This window comes from Lathamus discolor, chromosome 2 (genome assembly GCF_037157495.1).
Source record: "Lathamus discolor isolate bLatDis1 chromosome 2, bLatDis1.hap1, whole genome shotgun sequence".
Classification (NCBI taxonomy): domain Eukaryota; kingdom Metazoa; phylum Chordata; class Aves; order Psittaciformes; family Psittacidae; genus Lathamus; species Lathamus discolor.
In genome coordinates this window covers 115,031,243-115,058,203 of record NC_088885.1, presented here as the reverse complement: position 1 = coordinate 115,058,203, position 26,961 = coordinate 115,031,243, and the positions used below count along the sequence as shown (strand labels likewise).

Below are 26,961 nucleotides of genomic sequence, written 5' to 3'. Positions count from 1 at the left end.
TATTCACTCAAAGCCACTCCGAAACCCTGCTGAGCACACGCGGCCTGAGCCCAAACAACCCTCCCCAAAAAAACAAATCTGCCCCAAAAGTCGAAGTAACCCAGGAACCCAGCTCCCAGCAACCACCCGCACTCCTCCAACCCGCCCGGCGCATCCCCTCCGTCCCACCCCGGCCGGGCGTGCGCTATGGCGGTCGGGGGCTGACACCGCCCCGACGGAACGGACCCTGCGCAGACCCGGGAGGGCGACAGCGTTGGGGCAGGCGGGCCGCGGGGGGGGCTGTGCCTCCCCGCCTTCCCCTGAGCGTCGCTCCGCTCTCAATCGGCGCCGGGACAGGACAGCGAGGGGAGCGAAAGGGAGGGCCATTGACTCGCCGCGAAGGTGGGCGGGCAGGGCAGGACAGAGAAGGGCAGGGCAGAGCGAGGCGGGGCGGGCGGGGTGTTCCAGCGCTGTGCCCGGGACAGGCATTACCCTAAAGAGGGGGGAAAAAAAAAAGAACGTAATTAAAGTCGCCGCTGCTGCTGCGCGCGGTCCCACCCTCCCCACCGGCCGGCTCCTTTGGCAGACGGGAGGGGACAGAGGGAGACGGCCCGCTGCCGAGACACGCCGCCTGCGCCGGCACCGCGCACTCGCTTGTCCGCCCGCCCGCCGTGGCAGCACCGACGGCGGCGGCTGCCACCTTCCCCCGAGCGCTATGGCCCCTGCAGTCCCCCGCCTCGTCCTCGGCCTCCTGGTGAGTGAGGGAAGAAGGGAGTGAGTGGTGGGCGTAGGGGAGAAAGGAGCGGGGGTGCTCGGGCGCGGAGTCCGGTAACGCACTTGGGGTGTGCAGCGACGCTTTTCCTTCGCTGTGTTACTTTGTTTCACCGCGAAACCATAGCGGGTTGATCTTTATTCCCAATAAGCTTTCCCCTCGGCGGGGTCCTTGCGGAGGGCGCGCTCCGGTGCGGGCGCCCGCGTAGGGGAGCGTGGTGGCTGCGCGGCATCTCGGGGTGCCGCAGCCGGCGTGTCGGGGTAAGCTTCGGCGGAGGGAGAAAACCAGTTGATGGTTCAGTTAGCTTTCGGACTGGTGGTAGAGCGGCTTTTGGTTGAGGGTTTTGCCGTGAGGTTGCGCGGTGGACGCACAGTCTTGTCGCTAATGATACTTCTGATACTTCTGGTCATTCGTAGGAAAAAATGAAACCGCAGTTAATTTTATTTAGATCTCCCCTTTCTGCGCCCTCCCCCCCCCCCCACCTGCGGCTGTCCCGTTCTGTGGGAAGTGTCGTGCGTTGTAGTGCAGAGAGCGTTAAGCTCCCGTGGAAGAGTTGGCTCTGCGTTGAACAATTTCAGCCATTTCCTTCACCTTCAGTTTACAGTATTTGTAGATTATTATCAGCTACGGAAAGGCAGTTGTCGGGGAGAGCGGGGAGATCGCTCTCTCTTTATGTTTTTTTTTCTTTTTAATGAATGAAAGTGATTTGTCTTCTGTTTCTTACCCCCTTTCTTTCCCATTATCATTGCATTAACACAAAAGAACGTTTCTGATCGTTTGAGCCCGAAAGAAGAATACTCGGTAGTGTCGAAGCACTGAATTTATTATTTTTATATTAATTATATATGTACATTTTAATGAAAGTGTTACTGTTCCAGACACTATGCATGCCTGCTTTTGCCAGGCTGGTAATAATGAAACCCAAGCGAGTTTACTCAGACATATAATGAAAAAAAAAAAAGTAAATTCATCTATCGAGTAAAAAACCCAACACCCAAACCCCCAAAATTCCTTACGTGACTTATTTGTGTAAAGTGAAAGGACAACATGGCTTATTTTTATCTGGGGTTTCCTTGTATCTTGGTATTCACAAATAGCTACCATTTACATTTGATTAACTCCTCAATAGTTCTTCGTGCTGACACCAAACTAACTTGGCATTAGTATTTCAAAATTAGATGTCATTGATACTTAAAATAAAATAGAACAATGTATTAAGATGGTGTGATTTAATAACTTAAAAATCAATACAACATTTGTCAGGGGAGAGTGTTTTAGTAAGTATCTGTTAATAAGGAAAGCGCCCACTAATACATAAGCCGGAATGTTTAAATTGTTTTAAGTATTTTTATATCTCTCTGTGTGTGTATATATATATATAAGGAACAGTATAAAGAGCTTTTATGATGCAGACACCACATTTAAATTACTTTAATGCAACGATTAAATTCCACATTTCAGCTTCACTTTTTAGCTGATCATAGCTTTTCTGAAGGTTCCTAATGTCTTAAAGATCTTAAAGTATCTTTATTTAATTATTTTATAAATAAGAATCACAAGTCATTTTCAGAACTTCCATTAGCTGTTTACTTTTATGTACCTTTAATCCTAAAGGGTGCAAAATAAAAATTACTTTCCTTTTTGCTAGACTTTCATCCTGAAGGAATAAATATACTTAAAAGGGTAAATGCATTTATTTACATTTTGCTGTTTCTTTGTTTAATTGGCTGTGTGATTTTTGGATTACAGTTTTAAACATCTGGATAGAAATTAGGCAAGATATATATACACACAGATATATATGTACACATTATATATATATATATATAATCTGAGGATAGGACTACATTGCTCTGCTGAGGAAGGTCTGTACCTCTTTATGATTCTTTTTATAAAAAGGTCTGGTTATCTACTATTCATTTGAATTTTGAGGAGGACCCCATTTTGTAACTGGTTATATGGGAGTGGACTGATGTGATACACAGCATTTTATTTATGTCATATCTAATTGCTGAAGCTAGATTTAATTAGTTTGTTGAGAACGTACTTTGAAGATGCATAGTGATATGTAAGTGCAGGTGTCGTCATGTGGTTTTAATAAGATACTTGTCCCTTTAATGTTAAGCATCACCACAGTTCTACTGAACTGCGTGTTAATGGATTGTTTTTTAATACTTGGGGACCTTGGATCTAAATCGGCGAAGAATGCTCTTGGAGGGAGCGCACAGCCAAGCTGTATTTTATCTTCTCACTACTGAAGTAATTGTTTAGCTGACATCTTCTAGTTAGAGGGAACTTCTGTTAATGTCAGTGCTACTGTGATTTTTAGTAGAAAAAACACAAGCCATGGACAGATCCAGGAGCAGAAGTCAGATCTGGTTTGAAACTTTACATGCTATGCTGCTAGTACCTGAATTTTTAGCTTGAGAGCTTTCTGTGCTATTGCAGTGGCTAGTCTTAAAAAACAAATGAATCAAAGGCAGCTTCAATGTCTGTAGTTGTTATTCAAAATACCATGCAATTATTTTTTGTTTTCATGATTTCTTAACTTGTTTTCTAGGTACTGAGTTTGTCCTGTGAAGCTTGCAAGAAAGTAATTTTTCATGTTCCTTCTGAACTAGAGGCTGAGACCTTAGTTGGCAGAGGTGAGAAACTGCAAGGTCCTATCAATACAACATTGCACTTTGCTGGGGATGCTGTTAACAGTAAAGGAAACCTTTTTTGGTTGTTTTTTTTTTTTTTTTTAATGGATTGAATGGATGACTGGACAGCCAGTTAAACAGCTGGATCAGCCTTTTTATGAAGGATACGCCCTGTGTTTGTTACGGATTTGAACGCTGGCTCCATGCATCCATTTGACTTTTGCATAAACAGCTATTGTCAGGTTACAGTGTATACTTTAAAACAAGAATGAGAGAGTCTTATGGTTTAAAAATTTTGACTCTAAAGCTTAATATTTACATAAGTGGCTTGATATTCCAAAGTTGCACCCGTAGCCCACAGTCATATGAAGAAAGTAGTAAGTCATTTGGATAATGGAAAAGGAAAAAAAGGAGACAAAATCCACACAGCCAAGCACCCAGAAGCTGCTGCTCTGTGAAACACACGTGACTGATTGCTCAGTGGTGCTGGAACATTCATGGCATGCGAGGGGACACGTTGCAAAGGTGTCCTACGTGCACATTCATTTGGGAGAGTGCTCCTGTCTGACTGGATGGTCTGTTTTGGATTTATGGCAGTTCACAATTGACTGGGAGGAATAGAGGAGACCAGAAAAAAACACCACACTCCTCTTTGGTTTTAGTTTTCCTTTTTTTTCCTGTCTTTTAGCCCACACCACTTTATGAAAGGCAGCTTTTACAGGTGTGGCATAGCAGCTGCAACAGGGCTGAGACTGAATTTTTGAGGATTCAGAGGTCTGCTGTGTAAATCATAAAACAACAGAGGAATACGCTCCAAATCTGTGATCTTAATCCACATTCCTACAGAAGGGACAAGTGAAGTGGATCAGTAGTTCATCACATACAAATGCTCGGAAAATCTAGCTTTAAAAATAAAAGCTCACTGTCCTTACTGTTATTTTTTTAAATGTAAATTTGCCACAGCTTTAGCTGGGAGTTTAGCATTTCTCTGTGTAAATAAACTTCATTTACATAAACCCAAATCTTCATGTTATTATAGTGCTATGAAAGGAATTGCATATAGTTGAGAGCATGAGAATAACATTGAACTTACTGGTTTGGCTCTTTCTTAAAACAAAAATTCAACAAAACTTTTATAGCTTGAAAGACATTACTTAAACATTTATTGAGAAAGCATAATGTATTTTGCATTGATACAAGGACCGAACCTTGAGAATAAAATGAGTCAGGATTTTCCTGCTTGTTGTAAGGTATTTTAATATTTCTGAATTACGCAATACAGGAGGCTGTAAAGCAAAAAGATCCCACAAAGCCATGGCTAACTGAATATAATGTTGACTCACATAACAGTCAGAAACAAGATCTCCAGTCTGGTATTTTTGGAAATGCAATGCTGTAATATGCAGCAATATGCAATGCCTTTAAGTGCGGCAGTGGTATTCTCTGCAATACTAAATTTTCATTGACAAAGGAACCACTGCTACAGTACTATAGAAAATCTAGAAAACTTTTAGTTCAGTAGTTAAAAGACAGACTTCAGAAGGAAGAAAGGGAGAAGTCATGTCAAAATTATGCTTCCAGTCTTGCATTCTTGAGAGAGATGTGAAATTTAGTTTATTGAAAATATCAACTACATATATGGGGTTAAATTCTGAGTCTACATTTTGCAGTCAGCTTTCATAGAACAAGGTGCTATCCACTATCATATCACTGAAGGAGTATTGAAAACTTTTGATTTTGAGAGCATGACACTGACACCTCTTGTACTCTGCAAGGGTCATTTGTCTAGCATTTAGGTCTCTGGCCTTCATCTTTTTCAGGGTGCCAAATCGTTGTTTAGTGCTGTGGTCCTACTGCAGTTCATTATGAGTATCCTGATTTTGGTTATTTCCAAGCTTTAGTGCTGAATTACTCACTAATGAACCAAATTTATTGAAGTGCATTAAAGTTTTTGTAGCCACAAGAGACAGAAAATACAGTAAAAATGTACCTGAGAAAGATGTTGAACTTACCTGGTACTTCCTATAAACTGCATGGGGTTCTATCATGTACATACTAAAAAATTGCCAGTTGCTTGTTCTAGAGTTACTGTTTATCTCTCCCATCTGTCTGCTTCATAATTTAAAGGCTTTTGTCCTCCCAAGACTATTAAATCACTTTGTACCAGTCAGTGTTTTCTTCCTGAAGGCAAAAATTATAAGACTTAGTATCACCATTGGGCATTTGCATTAATTAATCATTTTCACTGATTTTGTGGGGCAAATGTCATAGCTACTGATCCTGTAATGAGCGTGTCTCCAACATTTTTTGCATTTAAACATATTAGTTCATCTCTGATGCTTCAGTAGTTTCACCAGTATAATAGCACCTTGTTGAAAGATATGAAGCACCCGTACCCTTTAGGAAACACTTATGAACACAAGAGTGGAAATTAATGTAAACTTGGTCAAAGCTGAATGCATAAATGAGTTCTAGAATCTATATTTGTGATGCTTAAATGTGGAATGATCAAATTTTTGAGGATTCCATGTGTTGGTAAATGTGATTTTTACTTAGGGATTTCTTTTTTGTTTTCTGAGCGATGTTGTTGTCTCGCTGTCTGAGTTATTGTCTGAATATATATCTCTTTTGCAGTTGATTTGAAAGAATGCCTTCAGTCTGCAGAGTTTATCAGTTCCAGTGATAGGAACTTCAAAATTCTGGAGGATGGTTCTGTGTATACAACATCTGCTGTTTCTTTGTCTGCTGAGAAAAAGACTTTTACCATATTACTTAAAGATATTCAAGAGCAAGTAGAAAAGAAAATACATGTTAGCTTGGTGGAGGAAGAAACAAAGGTGAGCTTCTAGCTTCAAGATACCTATTTGAAATACTGTATCATAGAATACAACTTCATGCTGAGTAATTGTATTTGAATTTTGGAAATCAAGTAATTAGGCAAAGCACTATGGGTTAGAGTGTATTTTTATTTAGCAGTTGTGGATTACTGTGTTGTTTAAGTCAACACAGACTTCCTTTCTGAAATGGAAGATGCAAGGAAATGGAAGAAAGCAAAGAACTTAATCAGGAATGTCAAGAATCTTAAAAGCCATGTTTGAGGAATTAAAGCAGCTTTTGATCATGCAAAGTATTACAATGAATGAAAAAACTCTTGGAATACTATCACAGGTATAATCAGAAGTTAAGACTTTGGAAAAAAATGGTCAGTGGGAAAATTGAAATGGAGGATAAAAAAGATGAAAATTCAGAACAGTAGCTAAGCAAAAATACACCAAGTTAAAAATATATGGATATATTCTTACCTGTCTTTTTATCTTCTAGGCCCAGACACAGAAGACCAGGCATGCTAGAGATACAGTTCTCAAGCGAACTAAAAGAAGGTGGGGCCCTATTCCATCTGTTATGATAGAGAACTCACTGGGACCTTTTCCACTACAAATACAGCAGGTATATTTTATACAAATCCTAATTTTATGACACAAGCTAATATTGTGTGTGACTATTAAGATAAAAGAACAAAAGTGAGCTCTCTTGTATTCCATCTCCCTTATGAGGAGAGGCTGAGGGAGCTGGGTCTCTTTAGCTTGGAGAAGAGGAGACTGAGGGGTGACCTCATCAATGTTTACAAATATGTGAAGGGTAGGTGTCAGGATGATGGAGCTAGGCTTTTTTCAGTGATATCCAGTGATAGGACAAGGGGCAATGGGTGTAAACTGGAGCATAGGAAGTTCCACGTTAACATCAGGAAGAACTTCTTTACTGTAAGAGTGACAGAGCACTGGAACAGGTTGCCCAGGGGGGTTGTGGAGTCTCCTACACTGGAGATATTCAAGGCCCGCCTGGACAAGTTCCTGTGTGATGTACTGTAGGTTACCCTGCTCTTGCAGGGGGGTTGGACTAGATGATCTTTTTAGGTCCCTTCCAACCCTTGGGATTCTGTGATTCTGTGATTCTGTGATTCCCTACTGATATCATTCCTGCCATTATTCCTCTGTCTTGTTCTGTTCTGTTCACTGTGTATCTTGAGGTCTTTTTGCTGAAGCAGCTTGTGATCACAATTGTTGGGGTGAACTGGAAGTGTGTAAAAATTGTAAAAGGAGAGAGGCATACTATCAGAAGAGAGCTTGTTGGCCTGGAAATCAATAAAGAGTGTAATTAAAAAAACCCAACAATCCCCCAGAAAACATTGCCTAGAAAAAGGTTTTGTAAACACAGGGTGAGGGAAATCTTACTTGCATGTCTGCATCCTTTCTGGAGCACGAGGTGTGTACCTGTAGCGTTGAAGACTGACTATAGCCTATATTACTAGGAAAAGTACTTATTGTAGTAAAACAAGTAGGCGTGAAAGAGAAATGCAAGAACTAAAGTTATCATAGATCCATCTAGCCTTCACTAGATTACAGTGGCTGGTAGCAGATATGTAGAGACAAGTGTAATAACAGAGTCTGTGCAGAGCAATTATTCTACTAATTTTACCTTCCTAACTTCTGGCATTCAATAGGTAAGGAAAGTATTTGGGGAGGAGAGTGTTTTTAAATAGGTAACTGCTAATGTTACCTCCTTGATGCTTGTAATGAGATTCAGAGGGGCTATCTGAATTGGCATATTTCTGGACTATACGCTAGGTGGTCTCCTTCCTTCCTCTCTCCTTTTATTTCCTCCCTTCCTACTTTCCTTTAGTTTTTCTTCTCTTGTTGCAAACCACATTCTCAGTGGGTGCACTAAACCCGAAATCTCTTGAACCAGTAAGCCAACTGTATCTGACTGTGCCTTGTTTGTGCAGTATTCTAGCAAGATTAGATTTGAAAATACTTTCTTTTTATTCACACTGTCATTTCTTTAATTGTTTGATAGTCATAAACATTTCTGAGTATGAATTAACTACCTCAGTGTACACACATTGAAAAGGAAAGCAATTGCATGGCAAGCTGTTCTGTTCTGTGAAGTTTAAGCTGGTAAAGAAGTAGAAGTATATAAATGTTTGTTTTTTTTCTTTCAAAAAGTTCCTGCTTGTGCTAAATATGGTCATGAAAAGGGGGGGAAATATATTAGAAGGATGATGCTGTTTTCCTTGGGCTTAAAAAATGTATTCTTTACAGGTCCAGTCAGACACAGCTCAGAACTACACCATTTACTATTCTGCAAGTGGACCAGGAATTGATCAAGATCCAAAGGGTTTGTTTTACATAGAAAGAGAAACTGGGAATATATTTGCTACCCGTGCAGTAGACCGTGAACAATATCCAAGCTTTCAGGTACAGGCCTAAACTGTGTAAATATAATTAAATCTTTTTTTGTGTCATGCATGTATTTGAAGGCTGGGTGACAGGGGAAAAACTGGGAGCAGACAAGATCTGTTCTGAGTAATGTCTTTGGTGTTACAGAGATGAAATCAGTGACAAATAAATATCTGGTCATCTACATCTACAGAGTAGTTTTGCTTTTTACTACTTAGACTCTAATTACAGCATAAACAAGCTATTTATGCTATAATTTACAGCATAAGTGAGCTATTGGATTTGCATAACTTTTGAGAAGAGTTTGAAGTTATCCCAGAGTTTTTCAGGGAAGGTTGGTAAGGTGCCATAAAAGTAAAATCATGAGAAACTGTAGACCTGAGCCTCTCAAGCTGTTTTTGGTGTTTTGTTAGCAAGGTACACTGCTCTCTCTGCTGGCTGAGATGTGTAAGAAGGCAGTAGAAACAGCTTCCAAACAGTTAGGTAATTTGCAGTAACTATTACTGCAAATTAGATTATGTTGTAATGGACAAATAGTTTTGCTGTTGTTCTTGATTTTGTTCTAAATAGAAATATTTACATCAAAATTTTTGATAAGGCCGAGATTGCCTCACAGACACCTGGAAAAATGTGCTCAAGCAACTTGGACAAAAATGTTTGACAGAATTGTTGGGGGAGGAGGAAGAAAGTGATTCAGATACATGTAGTGCAACGAATGGAAAGGGAGAAGACTGAAAAGCATTTAAAGGGTTTGTGTTGCTGTCATAAGGTATCAGTCACTTCCCCTTTCATGTGGCTGAAGAGCCTGGGGTTGAGCAGGTTATACTTTGCATGCTGTATTTCACTTTATTGGCTCCTCCTTTGAACTGAAAGTGTAATAATACTTTATGTTGCTTAAGCGTGAAGTGAATTATTGAATTTATGTCTTACAGATCATTTGCTTCGCAACCACTCCAGATGGTTATTCACCAGAGGTACCACTTGTGCATACAATCAGGATAGAGGATGATAATGACAATGCTCCATATTTTACGCAGGACCTTTTTGAGTTTTCTGTCCCTGAAAATTCCAAACCTGGTAAGAATTGTTCTAAATCAGTAAAGGCAGTTACCACTACTCAGCTCATTTGCATACCAGTATGACTAAGTGTAATCCTGCCCTTTAATCACTTTCAGTGGCATTTCCTAGGGAGTATTTCTTTACAGTTAAGACAGAATTTGCAAAGAGCAGGTCAAGATTTCTTAAGGTTTAGAAGTTCCAGAATGCCATCTCAACCATATTGAAAAGTATTGTTTCAAGTAGAAGTTTTTAAAAATCGAGATTATTTGGTGTTTCTAAAAATTTCCGAATCTTATTCTTTTTATTTTATCCAAGATGCCTGTTTCCATAAAATGTTTTGATTGACAGAACAGCAGCTTTTAACAATTAGTTTCATAAGCAACTAAATGAGATGTGTTCTAAGGTGTAAAAGGCCTTTGATTAAGGTTAGAGCGTTTTTCTGAGCTGATGAACTAAGGACTTTTCCTAAGAGACAACAGGAGAGGACAAAGTCTTGCTTCTGCCTGTACTTGTAAAAGGCAGGGGTTTGCCTGTTACTGACTTCACTTGTCTGTGTAACAGAGGACAAAAGCAGAGGGGAAGGTGGACCCCAGGGAATACGGAATGCAAAAGCCATGGTATAGCCTTTCTTGCTCATCTCTTAGGCTAAGGCTATAGAGTGGGGAAAGTCTAATGTGCTTCACAAAAAAGGAAGCAAAGTATCTTCCTCTTCACCCTAAAACTTCAGTTGCATTTCACTATCTGAGCTGCTCTACTTCTTACTGTTACTGATATAAAGCGGAGTTCCAAAATTGCTGGGGCTATAGGCATAAAGTACAGCAGCTCTACCCACAAAGCAGGACTGAACCTTCCCTTCCATCCCCCCTGCAACTCCTCTTCAGCTGTGTTTGAGATGGTCAGTTAGAAGACACTGTCAAAGACAATAACTGAAATCTAGAATTTTGTGTTTATTTCTGACAGCTCAATAATTTCAACTTTGTTTAAGAAGAAAAAAAAGCCATTACTGTATTTTAGTACCGTTTACTGTGTTTTTAATATTATTTTCATTTAAAGCTAAATGACCAAATAGCTATTTTCATGTATCTAAAAGATAAATACCTGTTCAAATGGCTTTTGATTATTTCCAGATTTTTCTGGAACAAAAAATTGCTGTATTGTGTTCACAGGTGTCATTGTTGGAAAGGTGACTGCGGAGGACAGAGATGAGCCTTATACTCTGCATACTACGTTGAAGTACCGCATTGTGTCACAAAATCCACCAGTAACTCCAGCATTTTCTTTACATAGTGACACAGGTGTCATTGCTGTATTATTGCCGCAGCTGGACAGAGAGGTGATATTTCCTGAAGCATGTTTAGCTGTCATCTAGTGCACACAGATAGCTTCTTAACTGCTGGCACGGGAATCACCCAGCAAATCATTGTTTATGATTTTTATTTCCCTCACTAACAAGCTTCTGAAGCTTACCAGAGATCTGTAATCCGTCCAAAGAATTTCTGTATAGATGTACCATAGTCTAGCTAATCTTCGCAGGGGACCTCCCACTGCTCTCTTATTTGACCTGTGGTTTGAAAGCCCTATGAAGTTTCACTCTTTTTCTTTTCATGAATCCCATGAGCCCCTGTTTCCTCCTAATCAAGCTCCATTTGAGGTGTTGCTTGCTTCTGTACAGGGAAAATGAACCAGCTTTTCTGGAAGTAATCGGTCATCATGTGCTTAACAGAAATATCTCTGATATCTGAAACTAAACAACAATATCACATTGCCTAAAATTAAAGTGCAAACCATTTATACTTACCAGCTAACTTTCAAGTAAATAAGATAACAGGGGTTTTAGTTACTATTTTATTTGGGATTTTTTTTAGGGGAGGGGGTAAAATGTGCTGTGAGATACCGTTTATACTAGACAGACATGTAATTACACGTCTGACAGACGTGTAATTCAAAACAATATTTCTAGCATAAGACAGTCATTCTAGAAGAAAATCACTGCTACAGGTACATCTTTTCTGAGGATAAAATTAATCATATTCTGACATACTTACATTGCTTCATGGCTGAAAGTCCACGTTAGCAGTGTATTGCAGAATTGTGCAGTTGCAGGTACACTGCTCAACTTTTGTAGCAAGAGAAAAATGCAGTGACTCTGAGCGTCACTGTGACTACTAAACAAAATATCACAGTGACAACTGAGGGAAGAAAGGCTTAATAAATTAGCCTACTGCCTATCTTTTAATGATAAATTTATGAAGTGGAACAGGAGAGGTGTTCTTCCTCCACCTAAGAAACCTAATGCTATTTCCAGGCACTGAATTTCGAGCAGAGTTAGGGAACTGGAATAAAATATTTAGTTCTACTCATGTGTGTAATGAAGAATGAGTATGCCAAACTTCTTTATGCTTTTATTCCTCTTTTCAGCTGGTACCCAGTTACACTTTGTTAGTTGAAGTGAGAGATATGGCAGGCCAGCCTTTTGGTTTGTGTACTACGGGAACAGCTGTCATTAGAATTGAAGATATGAATGACAATGCACCATGCTTTAAACAAATGCAAGTAAGTCTTCTTAAATGTCTGTTATAAAGAGGGGGGGAAAAAACCAACCCCCAAAAAAGCCTATTTTTATCACCTTCTAGTTTCCTGAAGGGCAGTCCCTCAGTGAAGCCTAATGCCCTGAGACAGCTAGTGCCAGTATAGACATTTCAGAGCGCCCTGTTCATTGATGTGCTGTTTGTTAATTAGACCTATTATTATGTTAGTTCCTTTGATTCATTTGCCTTATGTCCTGAGAGAAAGCTGACATGACTCATTCATTCACTTCTGCTGCAATGCATAGTCTTAGAAATCCCATAATTTAACCATTTTCAGGGGGAGGACAGATTCACTCCTAAGCATTGTTATGACCTTGTTACAATTTGGCCAGCTTTTGGCTACTTGTGTATTGCAAATGTAAAAGTTAGTGTCAATGAAGTAGATGAAAGTATTTTCGCCAAGATTTTTTAGCTTTTCCAACTTTTCTTCCATCTACAGAAGTATTATTAAAACCACTTCTTGTTCACCAATAGCTATAACTCATACTTAAGTCTTTGCTTATTGCAGCCATCTCTATGAGAGCAGGTCTTCACAACATATACAGCTCAAATACACAGGAGATTTTGTAATACGAAATTCATAAAAAAATGAAAATACCTTGTCCTTTCCATTCACTACTGTAGAATATCATCAATAATATTAATTCAGAATCACTGTTATTCTGTACAAGCTCAAGAAGCACAGGTAACATAACTCTTTCAAAAAACAAGTAAGAAGAATCCTTTTCGTCCTTTGCCATCCAAGTAGAGATGCATTTCACTCTTCTTGGCTTTTCTTCAAGTTCCTGTGTTTATATATATATATATATTTATTTTTTTTAATTTATCCCCATGTCTTTTCTAATGCTGAGCTTGATGGTGTAGGCAAATTAGCATGTAGAGCTGAAGTAACTGAGGGGAACTGTGCTAATTCACGTTTCCTGGAAGGAGAATTCCAGACTTAGTTATATTAATGTATGAAGGAGCTGAGATTTCATCTGTGCTGGCAGGAAAGGTTTACTGTTTTACTTAGGGTGTAAGGCAGAAGTAGGAGAATTATGCTAATGCATGAAAACAAAGTAAATCATTACAGCAACTTGGTAAATTGACCCCTTGGGTTTAAGTAGTCTTATCTAAATACAGTGTTCTTCAGTCCTGCATCATAGAATGGTATTCTTCAATTTAAATTGATTTTTTTTTCTTTTTTTTTTTTTTTCTGGATACTCCAAGTATGAAACACGAGTGGAGGAAAACAGAGTGAATGTAGAAATACTGAGAGTCTCTGTTGTTGATCTTGATGAACCTGGTTCGCCTGGCTCAGGAGCAGTGTATGAAATTATAAAGGGAAATGATGATCGGTCCTTTGAAATTACAACAGACAAAAACACAAATGAAGGAATACTGTGTGTTGTTAAGGTACGTAGAAATGGAACTGCTAGAGGAAAATTTGTATGTCTTCAGGTGTTGCTTTTAAAACCAATAATCTAGAATTCATTCAAAGAATATCAGTAACTATTGGGCAAATCATGCTTTCTTCCTGATCTGAACTCTCTTCTAGTTCAGGTTGCATATTGCACTGCAGCTGGGTTCATGTGTGGTACATAACCTGCAAAACTCATCACCTGTACTACTCCTCAGTTTTGCACATAATTCAAGGAATTCCCTTTGGTTGGTCATTCCAGAATAGCTTGGTGCTTTTGGCTGGTTCCACAGTTGGAGTTGTTTAGACTTAGGGATGTAAGTGAGGAATGATTAATGGTTGGGTTTTTAAGAGAAATGGGAGTGTTGCAAAGGAGGGGAAGGATGAACACCTTCTCTAGCCTTGCCCTCTCTGGGAGTTGATTGAATTTACTAATTCAGGATAAACCTCTCCAGGTTTTATTTTGCAGGGTAGTGACTTCAGGTTTGCTTTTTTGGTGTGTGAGGGAGTCCGTGTACATGGAAGACTAGATGTTAGTTTAGTTACTTGTTATACCTAGTACTTTACAGATGTGTCTTTTTATCAGGGCATCCTTTATCAGGTTGTCCTTTATCATCATGCTTCACCATGCTGTTTTTTATTATCTCTTAAAACTGCAATAGCAAAGTAACTTCTAAGGATCAGGGAAGATTAATGCTTAATTTTGAAAATGTAAATCATAAGGATAGAGTTTGGGGGTTTTTATTTATTGTGTTTTGTTGCTGGCAATTATTAGAACCTTTCCTAAAGCTATGTCCTTGGTATACAAACCCTGTTGAAATTTCTTATGTTTAAATTAATGCTGTAGTAGACTAAAGAGTATTATGACTTTAGGATATAAATAGCTGTATTAAAGGCATACAGTGATACCGGAGAAGTTATCTGAAGGATAAATGGAAGATACTGATCAACACCACAACTTCAAATGGTTCAGGTGGTTCAGATAGTTCAGATGTATTTCTAATGGATGAAGTTTTACTAGGAAGTAAATGTAGGTGCTTGCAAGAAGCATGATTGACTTGTGCTGGAAAGGAAATATACATAACCTAAAAAAACCCAGCCAACTAGATACAGGATTAGAAGATCCTCTACCACATGTAATTCTTATCTTTGTTTGATTATTAAGTGACTATCAGAATATTCACCTAAAATTTTGCGGTGGTGCTGCTTACCTTATTAGGGGTAGTTCTTCAGGTTTTCTTGAGTAACTTAGAACTTAACTTTTTTGTATCATGCCCCTTTGCCTTGTGTCGAGCTGGATATTCCGGAAGAATAGCTGACTTCTTTTGTAAATAAATGTGGTACAGTTTTATCTATTTAATAGTTGGGCAGTAGAAACAAGACCAAGTTTTGTATTGGTTCGAAAGAAAAAAAACACCACCCCACCTCTTACTACAGGGACTGGACTATGAAAGTGCCAAGCAAAGGATCCTTGTGATTGCAGTCAACAATGAGGCACCCTACATGCTGGCACCACATTCACAACAACTTTCCCAGAGCACCAGCTCTGTTACAGTGCATGTCCTGGATGTGGATGAGGGGCCAGTGTTTAAACCCTGTCTGTTACGCATAGACGTTAAAGAGTGTGAGGACATCGGAACAGCTATTGGGAGATATGTAGCAGAAGATCCAGAAACTGGAAATAGTGAAGGCATAAGGTATGAAAAAATGTTATTTACTAATTTATTTGGAGTACACCATGAATGGGATATGGGAAGGGAGAAATAGTTGTTGATGCTGTATGTGTGTGTGCACGTCTGCATACACGAGTGTATGTGAATACTTGTATCTATATGTGTATGTATGTACATACATGTGTGTATATGTTTGAGATCTTTAACTAAGCAAGTTATTCTTGATAGTTACCGGATAGCACCTGGCCAATGTAATTGGATCAACATAGATGAAAAATCGGGTGAAGTCAGAACTGTTAAAGTCTTGGACCGAGATGTAGGAGATATGAGAAGAGGTCAATGCAATATCACAGTCCTTGCCGTAGACAGAAGTGAGTACTAAATGTTGTCGGTATTCTTTGTGGTCTGTAACAGATGCAAATTTAGTGTGAGGACAGCTATGTTGTTTGAGGCCAGAGGTCCACATAGTCCCTTGTCTTGTCTTTGGGATAGCTCTATCAAATGCTTATGGAATATTATAAAGTAGGGAATGCATTTAAAAAATTGGGGCAAATTCTTAATGTTTTCAAAAGTTATCTGCTCCCATTTAAAATCCTTCAGTTAGGTTTAAATTGAGGGATTTTCCTGTGAATTGCATTCCTTTTATTTCCCAGCTCTTTTTTAAATGGTACCATTTGGCAGCTGTGAAGTTGACAAAAGAAAGTAGAGAACTTCTTGAAAAAGTTGTTAACCTTGCAACTTTTTCTGTTTCCTGCTCTGTTTGACTTCTTGGTGTCATGCATTTAGAAAACCTTAATTTAAGGACCTCTAAGAATAGCTGTATTCATTGCTGTGTGTTATTGTGCTCTTATTCTCAGTCATCTAGATTCTGTAACAGTGTTAACACTATGTGTTGCTCAAGTGATAAGCTGTCACATATTACTCTGATCATAAAGGAAGGGTTATAAACTCAGATTCTCATTCTAAAACAGATTTTTGTTCTGACTTAATGTGAGTGATCATCTATTTCTGATTAATTTGTGTATATGCATTTATTGTAGGAAAAGATGTAATTTTGCCTTAACGTCATGTACGCAGGAAGATTAAATAGACCTTTCACTTCCAAATGCTAAATGTAGCAAACAGATTATCAAAAATGTTAGGCCACACCATAAATTCTAAAATAAGTATCTTGTATTAAAAAGGAAAAATAGACTGCCTTTATAAATCCAGTGGCAGGATTTAGTATGAGCCCTTATGTGCTTAAGCCACAGTAGGAGTAGAGAGCAGACCGTTGAAAGCTTCTTTGCAGCTAAAAATTCTAACTCTAAAGCTTGCATATTAAAATTAAATGTAGATAATACAAATTTAAATTGTTTAGAATCTCTGTTGTATAAAAACTAAACATCTGACTCAGAGGGAAGAGGACAGAAAGAAGCCTCCTATTTCTGAAAGTGTTCGTGTTCCAAGGGAAAGGAGGGTAGGGAAAGTGTAATCTATTTCCTCCTTCCAGAAGTGAAAAGGCTGTAAATCTTCACTTTCTGCTTTTGACTCTCAGTTTGGTGTCATGTCCTTTAGCCTTGATTTATGTGCTCTTTCTCCTCTCATCATCATAGAATGTTATCTGTGCCCACACATATCTCAACAAAATACATTGTATGCACATGCAGAATAAGGAACTTTGGGAGCTGTTGATCCCTTCTATAACCAGCAAACAAAGAGAAGCAGCCAAGAGCAGTCTCTGGGAGCTCCCCTCTCTTTTTGGCTAAATCAGCAGCTGCTTTCCACCTTACTTCTGAACTTGGATATTACAATTTATGACATTTCATTGTGAAAGTTTGGAGTAGAAATAAATATGTGAATGTTATAAGTAAGTGCTAAAAGTAGTTATTTTTATCTCATAGATGGCAAAACAGGCACTGGGACAATTCAGGTTTTCATCGTGCCTGGGAACAAGAATTACCCACGAATCACCAAAACTGAGTATATCATGTGCAGAGACAGAAAACCCATCTGCCTTACTGCACAGGATGGTGATGAGTCTCCTTACAGCACACCCTTCGTCTATCGCATAACTGACCGTAGCTTGGCTTCCATGTGGAAGATAACTCGACACAATGGTAACTTAATGCTTTGTCCTCCTCACTTAGCTGTAGGTTGGCAGAGGAGGCTTTGCTACTTCTGCCTTGGGGGGACTGTAAGAATAGATTAATTGACTATATGTTAGGTATTGGTGTACTCAGTGGGGCTGACAAGGTAGGCCTGATGATCTCCAGTGGTTCCTCTATTTCATTTGCTATACAGGAGGAGATCAAGACTATGCCAGAAATAAAGGGAAGCAGCTAAAGTATTCTTTATTTTAACTGTCCTGGGTTTGAAACAGTTTGCAGAAGTTAAGAAGGTAGCACTGCATCACAAAAGGAATGAGAAGGGTAATATGCTCTGCCTCTTAAAGCATAAACAAGAATCTGTCACCAGCATCCTTGGGTCAGCAATCAGCTGCTGTCTGAAATTATGATACAAGAATAGATATAATAAAGTGTATCATCATAATTTAGAAGAAATTTAAGAATGAAATAACTAGTAGTCTAAAGAAAAATTCAACTTTTCTTAAGCTGCTATTTGTGGTGGAGAACTGGAAAACTGAAGTTTTACCTAAAATTGATTAGATGCTGACTCAAAAAAAATCATGGCAGGTTTTTTTTCTTAGTACTGCAGTCAGCCAGCACATTTTTAGTAAAGCTGAGCTGGGTGAAAGAAAAAATTACTATCTCCCTTATTGTATTCGTTAACTTTTATAATTTCAATAGAAGTTAAATAATTTATTACCAAAGAAATTGCTGTTTCCTAAAATCTGCTTATATAAGTTATAGCTGGTGGTGGTTTCTTGGTGAGTGCTAGGTGATGGCAACAAGAGCAGCACATATATTTGCTGCTATGTTGTAATGAATTAGACTGAAAAGGATGTGATTCTCAAGTGTTCCTTCAAATGTCACTAACGAAAAGGTGAAGACAGCAAGGATGTTAAGAGCCTTAAGGTTTATATTAGGTAAATTGAAAAAAAAATATTTTGGATGATACATGTAGTTTCATATACCACATCATAAAGCAACATTATATACATCAGTGTTTGGCTTGTAAATATTTTTCACAAATGATTTCTTTTGCCCTTTGAAACATAGTCACTAATCATTGCTGCTAAGGAGGGCAGTAGACTAAATGGATTTTACTTCCCAATGAATATAGCAGTAGAGCTAAAGAGTGGAAGAAGTATAAATTAAATTTACAATTATTCCACCTACACTACTGTAAGTCCTTTTAATAAATGCCAATTCAGTTGATGGTCTTTACTAGTAAGCCCAAATAGTTTCATTTATTATAATCAACTGAATCAGTTTCAATCATACGTTGTTAGAGAGCTGTGTAAGGTTTGCTTTTTCAATTCTAACATTTAAAAGGTGCTGAATGTATGAATACTTTCAAGATGTAGTTTTGTGTCAACACATCTGAGCTAGCTTTAAACTAGCTAATGCAGATCTGGTAGCAGTGTAGCTGTAACAAAAGGGAATATTGTGACTATGTTCACATTTGCGACAACAGAATTTCAGGTGTTGTTAACCCTAAACCTGTTTTTTTTTGTGTTGGTTTTTTTTTTTTTTTTTTTTTTTACAGATAATTCTGTGTATCTTTCACCAAAGGGTGATATTCCATTTGGTACATATGATATTCCTATAAGTGTGATTGATAATGGAGGAAAGGTAGGAGAGAACCACATAAAAGTCAACCTCTGTGATTGTGTTACTCCAACCGAATGCAATGGTGTCCAAAGCCGTGAACTTTCTGGTGGAAATGTTACTCTTGGCGTGTGGGCCATCCTTGCAATGATCTTAGGGTCGCTATTACTGCTGCGTAAGTACACTTGTTTTGTTTTTTTAACACTAAATGCAAAATACTTAATTTTAAAATTAGCTGAAGGCACCTGATTCAAACTTGATTCAGACATTTCTTTTTTTATTTAGGCAGTTGTATAGCTGTCACCACTGACTTAATCTACCTGCACTATTTGTATATGTATCATAAGCTTCTTGCTCTCAGCATCTCCTGTAGTTACTGTGTGTAGATTTTTGTTTATTCTTCTAAGTACAGTTTATGTAAAATATTCTGTGTGTTCATGCTAGCAAGGCCAGAAAACCTGCATTCAGAACTTGAACCAGAAGAGGGTGAGATTTGTAGTGCTTATCAGATCTTGTCTTGAGGCAAGTATAGCAAACTTTGTGATTTTAGTGCTGGTTTTGGGGTGCACATTTCTGTTTATAGGAATACAGAATCAATTTCCAAGAGCTTTTTGTGACCTTTCTTGTGTCATGGGTTAAACATGGAGTATCTGAGACATTCACAGGGGATTTTACAAGAGCCAGTGTCATGTTGAAGGACAGGTTAGATACCTCTGCAATGGACCAAATCCTTGAAAACATACTGTTTTACTTGAGTTGCCCAAAGAGACAGATACTTAGCAGGTTAATATTGCTGTTAACCAGTGTGGCGGTGACTGTGATATGCAATAGCAAAGCCAGATCTTTTTTTTTTTTTCCTTTTTTTTTCCATTTTGTTTGTTTGTGATTTGGTTTGTTTGTTTTTTTAGTTCCTTCTTTTCCATTTTCTCGATTAATGATCAACTTGTCTTGCCCCTGCTCAGTTCTCCCCCTGTTCTTACTCAAGTAGATAGAACACTGGGACCTGCACACGTTTTGAGGATTAGGTAGATTCATATTTTATCCCAAGAGAGCAGGTATCCAAATTTGTGATACAGCCCAGAGGTGTAACTTTCAGATGTGGGGATGCTCAGTAGGGTGACCATGTGAAACGTCAGCTAGCTTTTGTCACTACCCCTTGACTGCAGCCTTCCCAGACCCATTATTTTACTGTGGCTAGGTTTTACTCTGTGTGTCTTCTAGTCAGTACTGTCATGGGTGTCTTCTTCCCATCTGTCTGCATGAGGCAGCAGCCTGCTGGAACTGCTGATGCAGATCTCACTGACAGCTGCAGAGGCTAAATGAGCTTGAAAGTAGCTCTTGGCCAATTTCCACAGTTATGTGTTAAGAGATCAGATTGCTCAGTGGGCAGTTAGGCAGAACTGTTCTGTTCCTTGTGGACTTTATTTTTAAGCTATCAACTTGAAAACAGAAGGAGAGAATTCTCTGAATGAAATGTTTAATCCTTTGTTTAACATTTGCACCAGTTACTGATGTAGTGACTGCATAAATAAAAGCAGCTGTAGTAACTTTACTTCTAGCCTGCTTTACCTGAGGAGTTCTGCTTCAGAATATTGTTTCTAGAAGTTCATTTCTTCACAGAACAGACAAAAAAAGTCTAGTTCTTCCATTCGCTGGGGCATGCAAAACACTTGTAAGGAAGAGAATACCTTAGAACTAAGAGTAGGAGGAGCAACTCTCCAATAACACCTTGTCAGTGGTATTCCAGAGTGAAATCATAGAATCATAGAATAGTTAGGGTTGGAAAGGACCTCAAGATCATCTAGTTCCAACCCCCCTGAGGTACTGGTTGCTTGTGAGTCTTTTATATAAAGTAATTTCTGGCAGAGTCTCCATAACAACACAAAGTAGTATTATAGGAGGGATAAACTGAATACAAGGAATCAAGTAAGACTGTTCTGTAACATAATGCTTGAAGTCCTCCAGGGTTCTGCTGACCTTTCTGTGAAGCAGAAGTTTCTGGTATTGGGACCTTTATCTTAGGACTTTGTCATAGTTCCTTATGATGTAATTTGACATCTTCATAAATGAAAAATATGTACAACTTTGTAGGCATAAAATATGGTTTTTCACCTGGATTTGGCATAAATATATTACCATGAAATTTTGCAGTCGCAGTGTTTTCATAAAGGATGCTTACATTTCTTTTATGAAAACTGAGCTGTGTTCTAGAAGAGTGACATAGTTCACCAGTGTAGTGAAAACTCCATGTACTGTTTGAAAAAATGTGTATATGTACAGTTTTGTGTATGGGCTTTTTTGGAAACAAAGTATTTTTTAACCTATACTTGATGCTCAGGCATTTTAGAAGGCTGCTACTGGAAAGGTCATTGTCAGACAGAAGATACCATTATGAGTTAAATTTCATAGTATTTTCCTCACTTCTTTTCCATAGTAATCCTGATCACAATTTGTGGCTGCTGTGGTTCTGGAGTAATGCACAGGCATGTGACTGATGATTGTGCCAATCATAATTTAATCATTTCAAATACAGAAGCTCCAGGAGAAGAAGTGATGGTAAGTTGTCTGTTTACTTTAGTGTACAAATGTAGAATGAAGGTATCCATAGCATTTCAGTTTGAGAACAGGACCACGTTCAAGTAAGTGACCTAGTAAAGGAAATAAGCAATACAAGTAAGAATATACTCAGGGATCATTAGATATGCTTTGCTATTTAAGAAAAATTTTAATATTGTGGTTTTTTTAGGCTGAGTTGGTAGTACCATGTATATTTAAACATATCCTGTAGTTGTTAGCCTGGCTGCTTGTAATTCTTCCAGACTTTTAACTGTTTAGTTGGAAATTTCAGATGAACTTTTTAATCGCTTCAGTCATTTTGAGCAATGAGATTAAGTGGAAATCTACTACTTTGCCTATGTCAAATGTGTGTCTACGGCAGAAGATTACTGCAGGTGCAGTTTCTGCATTTTCCCTGAAAAATGACCCCAAATACAGCTGATTTTTGACCGGGGGGGGGGGGGGTTTGGGGGGAAGTAAATAATCAAACAGTCCGTGTTCATGAAATATGTTTGTGCTTTTAGCATCTAAATTTTTTTAAGATTCAGTCTACCATGAGCATAGTCCTGCCCAGGACTGCATTCATCCACAGGAACTTAGCTGTTTCCCTTCTCTTCTGTCTCCCACCCGCTGACTTTGCCCTCCCCAAGAAAAGGAGATTAGTTTAAAAACCATTCAGTTCACTTCACTTTGAAAAAAATCCTAATGGTGACAAGTGTCAAACTTGTTGCCTAGGAAGCATAATGTAGTGCCATTATGAACTGATAATGTAGTTTTAATTTGTGATCCCATACTAGTTTTAGTACATCTAATGTGTTACGTGAACTTAATGGTAAAGAAACGGAATGAAACTTATGCATATGACTATATCTGGCTTAGTGGCTTACAGGTTGTTGACTTGGAAAAAACAATTATTTTTACATCTTAAGAAACTAGCATATGGATTATAGTACAGTTTTCATTGGTTTCAAGATTCAGTATTTGTATCTCATATCATATTTAAATGTGGATTTTTTTTTCCGCTCCTTGTGATAGTATCCCTTCCATAGCGATCCTTATGCAGTAAGAGCCAAGTACAGCTTTTTGTTCAAAAAAGGTAGAGACTTCCCATTTCTCAGTATTGACAGTTCCTGACTGCTGTTTCATCTTTTGCCTTAAAAAAGTAAAGGTATCTCCACTGTTGCATCTTTTTTTAGGATCACAATATAATTCCTCTACAGAATACATGTGATCAAGGAGGATACGGAATAAAAACAGGAGATCAACAAACATTTGAAATGACTAAAGGAAGAGGGCATACCTTGGAATCAGTCAAAGGAGGTGGACATCAGACTCTGGGATCAGTTAAAGAAGGAGGAGGACAGACTATGATGGATACGTGTAGATACTCCTACTCAGAATGGCATAATTTCACACATCCTCGTTTAGGTGAAGTAAGTATTCCCAAATGGTTTGGTGTTCTGTTTTGGTTGGTTTTTTTTTTTTTTAGTGTAGGCTATGGTCAATAAATGCGTACATTTCAATGAAGCCATACATGTATCTGTGCTAGAAGGGTGGCTTTCTGTGGTTTTTGTTTCCTTTTCTCCTCTGCATCCCCTTTGGAATATTGCCCTTTCAAAAAATCACCCTTTCCTTATTTTAGACATAAATGTAAGTAAGTTCCTTTTCTTGGCTCAAACTATAGGCAGTATGCTCTTTTTCATTTACAAGACTTACTTTACTCAAGCTTTTGTTACATTTTTCTGACAATGTCTGTTTGCCTTATTCTAACTGCTGGCTTTGTACAAATTTAAACCTGATATTTACCTTAGAAATGTTGCAGGAATGAATGTACAGCATTAGAAATGTAGCTGCTCCATGTTTTGGAGATCAAAAACTCGCACTCCTTACCTAACTGCTTATGTGTAAATCAGTCTTTTAATTTCGAGTAGAGTTGCTTGACAGGTTATTTAAACAGGTTCTTCCTCTTTTAGTGTTACATACATGATTAGTAGAAATTATTTATTTATTTAATACTTATATTTTGTAGTCTTAATGATATAGACCAATCATGTGCATTTTTTGTATATAGGAATCCATTAGAGGACACACTCTGATTAAAAATTAATCAATGAAAGGTAAATCAAAAAAGAAATTATTTTTATGCAATATGTTTAGGATAACAATTTAAGAAAATAATAAGATGTGTTCTCTTCTTATGCAGAAGGTGCATCTATGCAGACAGGATGAAGAACAGAAGCACTCTGAAGATTATCTCCTTTCATATAACTATGAAGGAAAAGGATCCTTGGCTGGCTCTGTAGGCTGCTGCAGTGATCAGCATGAAGAAGAGGCACTTGACTTCTTAGATCAGCTGGAACCCAAGTTTAGGACATTAGCAGAAACATGTGTAAAAAGATAAATGTGCCTTTCACAGTGCTGAAAAAAAACCTGTAAATAAGTGGCTGTTGTACTTCTGTGGTACTAGGTATTTTGGAATTGAGGAGGGGCAGAGGTTTATCAAAATTCGTATAGACTGGTGAGAGTGTAATTAACTTTAATTTTCACCTTTTTTTTTTATCTTTGCTAGACACACTCCATCAAAAATAAGGGATTCAAAATATTTTTTCTTCAGACTATGTTGATATAATAATGCTAGTTTCTAGTTAGATTCCATTTCCTATTCTTTGTGATTACTTTAAAGTACAAAATTTGGTGTACTTTCAATTAATTATTCAGCTTCAAGATTTTATTATATTTGGGTTTGGAGAAAAAAAGCTTTTTAACTTGCTGTTTCTTTGTTTTAATTCTGTAGAAATAAATCGAAAAACATTACTGGTGGATCTCAAATACCTTGTTAATTTTTTAATTTATATGAACTGAGATGCAAAACACTTTTTCATTTTTCACTTAAAATACTGATGAATACATTAGAAAACTTTATATTTTGATTGAAAATTAAATATATATATATATTGTATATATGTAAAATAATATTAAAAATATTTTTTCTCCTAATGGGTTACCACCCATCAAACTTGCTATCCTAAGGGATTTATGGCATCCCCATGTAGGGTATCAGCATCGTATGCGAGTATGTATTTTTCTTTTAAGGAAATAAAAGATAAAAAAACATAAAAATCAGGAAATAGGGGTAACTGTTGTACTCCAAATGAATGCAAGACAAATCTCATGTTTACTTGACATCAGATTGTACCTCAGTTTCTTGAGAAGTTTAACATAGGATCATTACAGAAATGATGAACATTGCCAAGAGTTTTGTCCAGTGTAGCTACCTCTACCTTTTGTACTTGCCTTGTTACGGACTTCATTAAATTGTTTCTTTTCTGTAAGTGGAACTTGACAGAAGATACAGCTCAAGTGACCTGAGCATACACTGCATTAATAATGTGTTTTACAGATAGCTTTATTTGAGATGCAAAATTACGCTGGGATAAACTGTTTTGAGTATATTATGTGGTGGTTGTAGAGGTGAGCATTTACACAGATCTCTGGCAGAAATCATCTGAATCCCATTTGTTATTTTACTAGATTAAGCATACATATACATTATATATATATCCAAAAGTCTGAGATAGCTTTGGCAAATGATAGTAGTAAGACCTGAATGCTACCTTAAGCATTTCTGGAATTCAGCCTCTGCTTCCCAGGTTTTATATGTTTTTAATATTTGCACTCCTGGTTAAGTAATCTGTCCTCGGCACTCCGGGAATTCTCTTGTGCCTTAAAAGAACGTCTTTCTGACTATGAGAAGCTTGTGCAATTACTTTTTTCTGTTCCTATAATTCTGCTTTTAGGATTTGCTCTGTAAACAAAAGCCTTAGGGAGATACTTTTTAATTTTTTCTATAGTTAATGATCTGTAAAAGAAATTATTAGTAACAGCAAACAGTCATGCTGCTCTGAATTTCAGTTGCTGCTGACTTCCAGTGGTTGCAGTTTATTCTACACAAATTATGGTCATTGGAAATCCATAAAAGTATAAAAACTTAACCAAAGTTGTAAAATAGTACTTTTAAAACCACCTGTTTCACACTGTAAATGGGCTTCAGAATATTTCTGATAAGAACTAGCTGCAGTTAATAACTTAATAGATGAACGTTAAATGTATTGTAGTGTATCATTTGAAAGTCATGATGAATTAATCCTGAGCTAGATACATTTGTCAGTGGTAAGAGCAATAGTCACCAGCAACAAAATACTAGATGAGAACCAAGGTGTTCTGGACTTGATTTCCTAACACTGTTATTAGTAGTGTATTAACACTACTTCTGAACACTATCACTAACATAAACGGCTTTTGCTGTACATGGATAGGCAGACTGGTGGCTGATGTAAGTCAGGGTGGCTCTGCTGATGCCAGTGGAGCTGTTGTCTTTATGCCAGGTAAGATCTGTCCCCTTTGTGTCTCATATCTTTAGTTGTTGGATACACGCTTTTTAGGGTAATGTTAATGTCTTCTTTCTTGCCCCTACCCCTCCACCCCTTCCCCTTCGCCCCCCCTTAATGTTTGCTGGTTAGGTTTTGTTGTTTGTTTGCTTGTTTGTTTGTTTTTTAATGATATAAAAATCCTGTGGTTCAGACGGAACTAAGATAAATAACTGTATGCACTCTTTAGAAAATTACTTAGGCGGAGTCATAGGGAAAGCTCTGGAAATATGATTTCCTGCCTCATGAAATAAAATAGTAGCACTCTTGTAAAGGAATAGACCAGTTTTGTGTAAACTTTAATTGAATTGGCATTGGCTATTTTAAGTATATGTTTGCTAAATTTCCACCCTGGAGTTAAAATAATACTGAAATCAAAATACTGTTTTCTAGTATAATTTACCTTAAAAATGTTTCCATTTTTTTCTTTTACATTTCAGCAAACACCAATAATGAGTTACTTGCAATTTTTGTTCATTTATAAACAAAGCACAGATTTGTAATTAATTCTGTGTGTCTTTTAAAAATTAAAGTTCTGAACTGAACCAGCTATTTCTGTAAAACCAAGAGTAGAAAAGTAATTGAAATGCTTTAGAAAATGAACTGTAAAACATTCTTTTCATTGTATCTAATCACGTGAATGAAAACTTTATATACAAAGCATTAAGGTTTACAGATACTAGTACCAAATAACATTTTGTGTAAAGCTGACAAATGAAATATTTCAAAACGTCTAATTCACTCGCTGTTACTGTCTTGAATCACCTTAAAAATTGTGAAAATTTGTTCTTTTCAACTGGGTAATTTGCAAACTACCTACTTGTGTCAACATTATCTTAACATGTTTTAGGTATGTTTTGTACAACAGTGAGTAATAAATGTTTTGCAAAATAAAAGTATCTACTAAAACTAGTAA

The 26,961-nt window shown here is 37.7% G+C and overlaps 1 protein-coding gene across 2 annotated transcripts; it reads left to right on the top strand.

Annotated features, from left to right (window-relative positions):
• Positions 1-493: 493 nt before the first annotated feature.
• Positions 494-26,961, top strand: LOC136008631 (desmocollin-2-like). Of its 2 annotated transcripts, XM_065668175.1 has the most exons (17): positions 494-733; positions 3,312-3,396; positions 6,028-6,230; positions 6,715-6,840; positions 8,493-8,648; positions 9,563-9,707; positions 10,856-11,022; positions 12,108-12,242; positions 13,487-13,672; positions 15,114-15,373; positions 15,578-15,720; positions 17,233-17,448; positions 19,001-19,237; positions 21,497-21,618; positions 22,815-23,051; positions 23,690-23,735; positions 23,822-23,904. In XM_065668175.1, the coding sequence occupies exons 1-16, from the start codon at positions 695-697 to the stop codon at positions 23,723-23,725; spliced, it is 2,493 nt and encodes an 830-aa protein (XP_065524247.1). In that variant the 5' UTR covers positions 494-694; the 3' UTR covers positions 23,726-23,735; positions 23,822-23,904. The 2 variants fall into 2 exon arrangements, with proteins under 2 accessions (XP_065524247.1, XP_065524246.1); XM_065668174.1 differs by lacking the exon at positions 23,690-23,735 and having other exon boundaries at positions 23,822-26,961.

Bases quoted from the DNA above. Each gene is read 5' to 3' on its own strand.
- LOC136008631 (XM_065668174.1), top strand. From the start codon at position 695: ATGGCCCCTGCAGTCCCCCGCCTCGTCCTCGGCCTCCTG. The intron at 19,238-21,496 runs GTAAGTACACTT...TCTTTTCCATAG, and splicing joins AGGGTCGCTATTACTGCTGC to TAATCCTGATCACAATTTGT. The intron at 23,052-23,821 runs GTAAGTATTCCC...CTTCTTATGCAG, and splicing joins CACATCCTCGTTTAGGTGAA to AAGGTGCATCTATGCAGACA.